General features: G+C 34.6%; 1 protein-coding gene, 2 non-coding genes and 1 pseudogene across 3 annotated transcripts in view; 2 read left to right on the top strand and 2 right to left on the bottom strand.

Annotated features, from left to right (window-relative positions):
* The window catches only part of LOC111638224 (thioredoxin-like protein 4B), an 8,602-nt gene extending 5,178 nt beyond the window's left edge, over positions 1-3,424 (bottom strand). Inside the window, exons 1-2 of the mRNA XM_023383886.1 lie at positions 3,410-3,424; positions 1,600-1,796 (exon numbers count right to left, since the gene is read on the bottom strand). Of these exons, the coding sequence (XP_023239654.1) occupies positions 1,600-1,731 (132 nt within the window). The 5' untranslated portion in view covers positions 1,732-1,796; positions 3,410-3,424. The remainder of the gene's footprint in view (positions 1-1,599; positions 1,797-3,409) is intronic.
* Positions 3,425-3,702: 278 nt separating this feature from the next.
* Positions 3,703-3,866, top strand: LOC111638227. The gene has a single exon (XR_002758825.1). It is a non-coding gene; the product is annotated as a U1 spliceosomal RNA (small nuclear RNA).
* A 1,768-nt stretch (positions 3,867-5,634) lies between these two features.
* Positions 5,635-6,802, bottom strand: LOC111638222 (annotated as a pseudogene).
* Positions 6,803-7,310: 508 nt separating this feature from the next.
* On the top strand, positions 7,311-7,448 carry LOC111638228. Its single transcript, XR_002758826.1, has one exon. It is a non-coding gene; the product is annotated as a U4 spliceosomal RNA (small nuclear RNA).
* Positions 7,449-8,042: the final 594 nt, after the last annotated feature.

The raw sequence follows: 8,042 nt of genomic DNA, 5'->3' as shown, positions 1-8,042 counted from the left end.
TTGCAATGACAGTTTACAAATTCAAAATCGGTCTGGAGTCGGTCGATAACGGATGATTACGCCACTGTTTATGTTCGTTTGCGCAGTTTTCGATGAGTCATATCATTCTTAACTTGGACGGAAATGAAATTTGTTACAACGTTGCACTTAGTCTTTCATATTTGTTGTTAGTAATTTAAAAGACATTTTGAAACACATATGGAACAATAATAATTTTTGAAAATATAATAACACAAAAATGAAAAGGGAACTCGGGTACATTTATCGAGAGCCACAAATAATCCTTCAAAGAGCCACATGTGGCTCGTGAGCCGCAGGTTGGCCACCCCTGTACCATACTAATAATGTATTTTTTCCTTCTTTTCGGTTATCCGATCTTTTCAGTTATCTGACCAACCTGAGTCTCCAATTGAGTCGGAAAATCGATGCTCTACTGTATTACTTAGCTTTAATTTGAGTGTGTTTTTTGTGTTGGAACGAATTATTTGGTTTCACATGTGTATGGGGAAAAATGATTCACCTTACGACATTTTCATGATACAATCTGAGTTTCGGAACAGATTAATTTCGTATCCTGAGGTACCACTGTATCAATATAATTTTAACACTAGTGTTTATTGATATTGAGACAAAACGGATTTAGATAAAATAATTTATAACAACTTTAGTCATATTATACAAGCTGAAAAAGTAAAAAATGTGAGAACATCCTATTAATACAGAATGTAAAATAAGAGCTACACTTCATGAAAGAAAAATTGATAATGCAAATTTTTTAACTTTTGTTATAATGTAAAGAAATTATTTTATGAACTGTTAAATATTATGAAAGATAAGCTAACTAAGAAGACTCAATAAAAAGATGCGGCCTGGTGTGAAAAACAACAAAACTATAGGACAAAACATTTTGCACAGTAGATGAACACAGTGCTGAATCATTTAAAGAATGCTTACATTTCTACAATTAACATGGTACTATTTGCCAAGTCAGCAACCAATTCATTCAGTGTTTTGGACAATTCTGTAGCCAATTCATTAGAAACTGGGCCATGTTCAGTAACGCAGAACACCTAAGTTAGAATTCTGAGTGGCTTAGTAAGCAGAGCTAAGAACACATAAAAGAAGCTAGTGGTGAGAGGAGTCAAGCAGTAGTTAGAAACAAGTTCAACATTGCAGCATAACTAGACTTAGCAAGAATTCTGCGTTACTGAAAAAGGCCCTGCTTCATACATCTTTCACCTATAATTTACACTATGCTTGTTGCCGAATCTGTGGGCAATTCATCAAGAAAACGACTCGTTTATCCTTAGCCTTAAAATTACAATCAATTCAATAGTCTAATGACAAACGATATGTTGACAATTTGCCATGGATTATTCTTTGATTTTCATTACAACCTACAATAATCCTATATTTACCAAATAAAGATAATTCATTGATTTTTACGACCGAATTTATTTCTTAACCATACTTCAAACCAGTGAATGAGCAATATCATATCTGTCGAAATTAAAAACAAAGTTTGACTTTTATGGTGACTTCTTTTATGGTTTCTAACTTATAAAAAAATCACCGAAATATTTGCATCGTGACACTCACAATATCATCCAAACGTAAACAACTAGATTCGTTTTTTCTTCCAAATCTCAATGCTAAAACTTTATCTTCGGTTTTCTTAATAGCTTCATCAACATCCTGCTTTGTTTTCAATTCAGGAAGAAGAAAACTCATTACAATTAAATCGTATTTTTCACGCGCCGAAATCACAGATGTTTAAAATTCGACTTCAGCGCCCTCTGAAAAATAGAAATGATTAAACAAAAGTATTTTTCAGTATTCGCGCTTAGTTTCGGATTTTCTCCAACAGAAATCGCCAATAGGACCTGTCCAATGTAAACATCGCATATTTTCAATGATAAAAATATTATTTGAAGAAAATAAAGTAGCATAGTATTTAAATTAAAAACTGTCAATTTGAATAAATTGTGGTTATTATCATACGTATTCGTGAAAAAATTCTTCCGGTTTTACTATATCTACGAGGGTGGATCAAATATAAACGGGATTTATTTTATGTTTTAAAACTATTTATTAAAACATAATAAAAAACATTATGATTTATTTATCTACATAGCTTCCTACTATAGAAATACATTTTTCCCAGAGAGAAGGAAGGTTTCTTATTCCAGTATCGTAGAATAAAGTTGGTTTCGTCAGGAGCCAATTGCGCACGAATTCCTCCACTCCTGTATCATCTTCAAATCGCTGCCCTCCTATAGCTTCTTTAAGCGGCCCAAACAAATGAAAATCGCAGGGCGCTAGGTCCGGGCTGTGGGGAAGATGATCAAGTGCAATCCAGTGCATTTCGTTAAGTTTTGAGATTGTTAGAGCTGCAGCCTGGCGTTGTCATGGAGGAGAATGACATCTCAAATCGGTTGATTTCGTTTCTTGCACCGATATGTAGCCTTAGCTTTTTTCAACAGCTCGCAATAGTAAGCAGTATTGATTGTGCTTCGAATAATGTCTTGAATCGCTCGAATGTTTTCGCTTGTGATGCTAGTCCGAGGACGGCGATCGTGTTTCTGATTTTCCACTCGCGTCCGTCCTTCCTTGAGCTCTTTATGCCAGGCAAACACGAGTCCTTGACAGTGTTTGATCTCCAAACTGTGCAGTCAATCTGCGAAAAATTTCTGTCGTGGAGACTCCTTTACGAGCAAGAAATTGTATGATTATGCGTTGCGCGACAGAGGGGTGTACCTGTTGCTCCAACATCGTGAGTACTACTGACGAATTGGTTGAAAGTCTAAAACGGCCGGCGTTCCCCACTCCTAATGATCCTACCCAATCAGACTAGACGCGCGGGCCCTGTACTGCCAACCTTAGTTGCTCAGGAACAAAAATCCCATTTATATTTGATTCACCCTCGAAAATTATTTGCCGACAGGCCCATCGGTTCGTTATATTATATATAACGCGTTATAACTGCTAAATAATATTTAAGTTACAATTTAATAAAGATTTTTAACGTCTCCTTACACGAATAGCAAATAATCGAAGAATATTTAGAAGTAATGTTTAGTTTATGGCCCTGTACACACTAGGCGTTTTTCAACGCGCGTTTAACGCCGAACTAACACGCGTTTAACGCCGAACTAACGAGCGTTTAACGCCGAGCTAGCTCGGCCTTACTCGTTACTCGGTGTCACTCGTTACTCGTTACACTTAGTAACGAGTGACGACCAATTAGAAAGTGGGAATGAGGAATAAGAGTTAGAATAGAAATATAAAGACGGATAGATAAAAGGATGGATGAAAATTGGAGGTTAGTTTCAAAATCAACCACAATCACAGATTCCAATCTTCGTAAAAATGGAATTTGCTGTTTTTGAAACTATAGTATATTCCTCACGTGCACTCTGTATATGTTGCAATCTAGTGATAATTATGCTGACTATTCTGTCACTAGATGGCACTAATAGTTAAAGTAGTCAAGATGTGAATCGAAACGATAAGAACGGACGGTGATAAATGTTTGCCGTCTTTTTTTTATAAAATTTTATGGAGAAAGTAGGTGAAAGACCAAATCTTCCAACAGTATTTAAATAACTGATTTATTTAGAGAAGAAGGCGTGCATATTTAATAAAACACCAACGACAAGACCGAAGAATTTTAGACGAGGAGGTTAGAGAAGATAATGGAGCATACTTACCTGGCGCCGGGATAACCGTGATCCGGAGGGCGGTTTCCCCAGGGTGAGGCTTGACCATTGCACTTGGGTTTAGCTGACTCCTGCCACTACCCCAAACTGGGGCAGATGGGGCGTGTAATTTGTGGTAGCTGGGGACTGCGTTCGCGCTCTCCCCTTGTAAGTAAATAAAAAATAGTGATGCTTTCATGATCTGTACGGTATCAATTAGAAATAACGTGCTTTTTTTGTAACCGCAGACGTCATTTTGTTTTAATATGTCGTATTATCACAGTTATTCAATTGGGAACGCGATTATTTATTACAGGTTTGCAACCTTAACATTACTGCACTTTAATCTCTACTTTCTCCGATTCATAGAAAAAGCACGATAAACATTTAGCACCATCCGTCCTTATCGTTTCCATGCATATCTTCACTACTTTAACTATTAGTGCCATCTAGTGGTAGAATATATATACAGTATATATATATGTATGTATGTATGTACGATGTGTGTGTATATAGGCTATATACTATATACGTGTGTGGGGTGCAACTAAAAACATGAAGTATGGAGTATCGAATGTTTGAATGAAACTTGCAACGCAAAAATACATAACTTATATATATTGTTGTATATGATTGATTTATATGAATTTAATCTAGATATAAATAACAATTACATGAAATCAGTGAAAGAATCACGGACACAACTTTCAGTCATTAGTTTCATATGAATGATGAAAGGGAAAAATAGTATTCTATTACGTTACTAAATATTCTAAAACTACGGGTTGTACCATTTAAATTGAAACTTATATGATGACTGTCTTTACTTTACTTTTATACTTACGTATAAACAAATTTCGATTGTTAAAAAAACTGTTATAATCAAAAGTATATTAGAGTAGGTTACCTAAATAAATGCTACAAAAAGTGTTTTATTTAATCAATTTTCTTATCGTACATTTGTAATTAACAGCAATTTTAAGCTTTTCATTTGTTTAAAAAATATGACAAATTGTTGCCCGCTTTACAAGTTCTCGACAGCCCTGCACACAGTATTATGTATATATATAATATCGCGTGCAGTGTTTGTTTATTAATAAAAAGTAAAAGTAGTCTTTAAGATTTTATTTTCTGTTACCAAAAATAACATCAATTGTATAGTGATAGAAACTTAAGTTTACCGGGCTTTATGTTTATGTTTACCGGGCTGTTATGATTTATGTTTAGGGCTGTTGAGAGAGGAGAGCTGGTCTGGGAAAATTCCCAGCTCTCCTCTCTCAACAGCCCTAAACATAAATCATAACAGGCACAAATTTGAATGACCTGAAATGTAACGTTAGCGAAGATTATGATTATTAGATTATAGCCTATCTTACCCATTTTCACCGTTGCAAGAATTAGGTCCCCTCTCTTCCAAGACTAATTAGGGAATTTTTAGATGGGTCTAAAAATATGTTCGATTTCCTGCAAAAATGCAAAAAAACGCATCTAAAATAGTACAGCAGAAGCCGAGTTCTTCAGGTTAATCCTTAACCCTCTTCCTATCCCCGCGGGGGGAATTTCGAAAAATACCTTCTTAGTATGCATTCTCATGACGTACCCTGTGTACCAAATTTCAACTTTCAACTCCTAACCGTTTGGGCTCTTCCCTTATTATTAATATGTTGTAATGACGCAAAAATATTTTTCAACTGTTGACCATAATCTTGTTTAAGTATTGTATATTCATAAATTGTTGACTCATTACAAGACAGATGTATTTTTTGTGTATATAATTTTTCAGTTTTTCCAGGACAGGACACATTTGTCGTAGACATAAGGCCAGTTTTCAAGATTTTTTTCAATACTGTAAGCTACACTTACTGCACATGCATGATCATTTCCTCCACTCATTTATCTGATAGACTCAAAGAGCATAGTCCAGATGGCCACGCAGTCACGGTGGCAGCCTACTGCTTTGGGAGATCCTAATTCGAATCCGGATGGGTCGAAAAATTCCTGAGGATTTTTCGATTCGTCCGGATATGTCTATGGCTTCGGCCGAACCCATAATGGGCTTGCTAAAAGAGGCCCTCTTAGTGTCCACAGGGCGGAAAGAGTATAAAAAAAAAGACCCAAAGAGCACCTCAACATCATCACTATTAAATTTTCTTGTTAGAATGTAATGAAAACCAGCTTTCAATACAATAAGTAGCGAATATATGCTACAGTCGAAAGAGTAGTAAGTTTTACAGCATTATATGTTTTCATCTATAAAAATTCCACTGTTTGATCAACACGTGACTTTTTCCATTTTTCTAAATATGAAAGGAAATCATTTTCAAGCCACAATAGGCGTTGATCATCTGTGGCAAAAAATGGCATAACATCAGGATTTCTGGAATGCATGTAGAAATTTGAGTTAGAAACATTATGTAACGTCTACCGTTTGTACATTATTTTCGTGAATTTAATTGTTGCTCCAGAATCTTCAAATTCGTGTATGTTTCCTTCCTTGTCACGCATTTTTAAAACCTCCATTACAGAAGTGACATCAGGAGACATTAGTTGAACTGCTAGTAGCACGTTCATCTTATCAAAATTATTTGGGAAAACATGCTTTCTTGTAAGATTTCGGACAGGCTTTATTACTTCATTTAATTGTAATTTTAAAAGGTGTTGTAAATATTTCAGTAAAATTTCGCCTTCCTCATTTTTCAACTTTCGATTGGGAGATAATAAATTTGAACGTAAATTTTTAATAATATGACTTGAATCAAAACTTAAGAATAATTGTCGTTCCCTATCTACGGGATGCTGTACAACCGGTTTCGTGTGGTCACCACTTAGTAAATGAAATGTGCAATTTACACTGAAGTTGTTTGAGACAATTCTGGTAACAAAAGAAAAGAAAAAAAAAAAAAAACAATTTGTTCTACTTCTGCAAGAATTTTTAAATCAAAGTATACTGCTGTTTTTCTGTTCATTTATTTGTAAAAAAAATATGCTACTGGAATTCTTAGTTTTGTATTTAGTCCAGTTATGAAATAGCATAGCACACAGTTAACGGGTTGAGGGTGTCCAATCTCATTTATATTTATCTCATTCGTGTCAACATTACCCATGAAGCAGTCAAGATATTTCTGACAAGTCAATGAAGGTTAAATAGCCATTTTCATCTATTACTAATGACACTATTTTTTATATTGATTTTACCTCGGTCGCTTCTTTTACCAAATACTTTCAAATGTATTAAAATCATCGAAACGATGATTTTAATACATTCAATTTTTATTTAAATCGCGAGAAAAAACAACGTTAATTTTTACGTTTAATTAAATTTTGATTTGATCAAAGGATCTTTTCGATTTTCTATCACGTTCCGTTCTTTTCGAGCGAAGACGAATCCACTTTCGTTTTAAAAGTCATTTATTGTGTTAATATTTCAAAATTAACAAATAAGACTGAAACTGTTATAAACCGCAATTGCAAATGTGGGCATAATGTTAATAATTCCAACAAATTTAAAAAGTATTACAGAAAAAGATAATAAAACGAACGTTTAAAGATCACACACCAGTGACATCGACTACAGCATTTAGATGAGGCGAGAAAGAAAGAAAGAGTAAAGTCAGCTTTGCGCAGAGGCGATATCGTTACTAATGAAGTTTATACTGAAGTGCGATTATTGCTAGTTGAAAACTTTAACCAATATCCCGCCCTGAGGTCTTTGTAAGACCACTGAGGCAATTTTTGTGGCCTTTACGAAGGCCTTAATAATGAATCTAAAGTTAGATAGTTTATAACGGAAACGGTTACCAGCCGTTGCTTGGGCGAAACATCGATGTTTATTTACATTTTTACTTTTTTCACATTTACATCAGAAATTAAAGTTAAACGTTTTCTTGACATTTGTTATTGCAATAGGTACTGTACACGAATATAACCTGCTCTCACAAAAGGAACAAATTAAACTGGTAATTTATTAAAATCAAACCACAATTCAACACCTTTAGTTGCTGAGAAATTTATTAAAAAACGCAACTAACGTTTTCGGCCAAATCTATTGGCCATCTTCAGGTCAAAAGAGAAAAAAATTTTTTTAGACATAGATATTGAATTTAAAGAAGGGCATTTGGTCACCAGTGATTACGTCAAACCGACGCATAGCCCACTTTACACTTCATCACATTCCATTGCGTTTTTAATAAATTTCTCAGCAACTGAAGGTGTTGTATTGTGGTTTGATCTTAATAAATTAGCAGTTTAATTTGTTCCTTTTGTAAGAGCAGGCTATACCAGAGTTGGTAGATTAACTGGTCTTTCGACTTCCTATCTACGCTCGTTGCTAAAATCAACTAGAGA

Source organism: Centruroides sculpturatus, unplaced genomic scaffold (genome assembly GCF_000671375.1).
Source record: "Centruroides sculpturatus isolate CEXI.00-Female unplaced genomic scaffold, Cexi_2.0 scaffold1078, whole genome shotgun sequence".
NCBI classification, from domain to species: domain Eukaryota; kingdom Metazoa; phylum Arthropoda; class Arachnida; order Scorpiones; family Buthidae; genus Centruroides; species Centruroides sculpturatus.
Note: the sequence above shows the minus strand (reverse complement) of the source record. Positions and strands in the feature narration are given on the sequence as shown.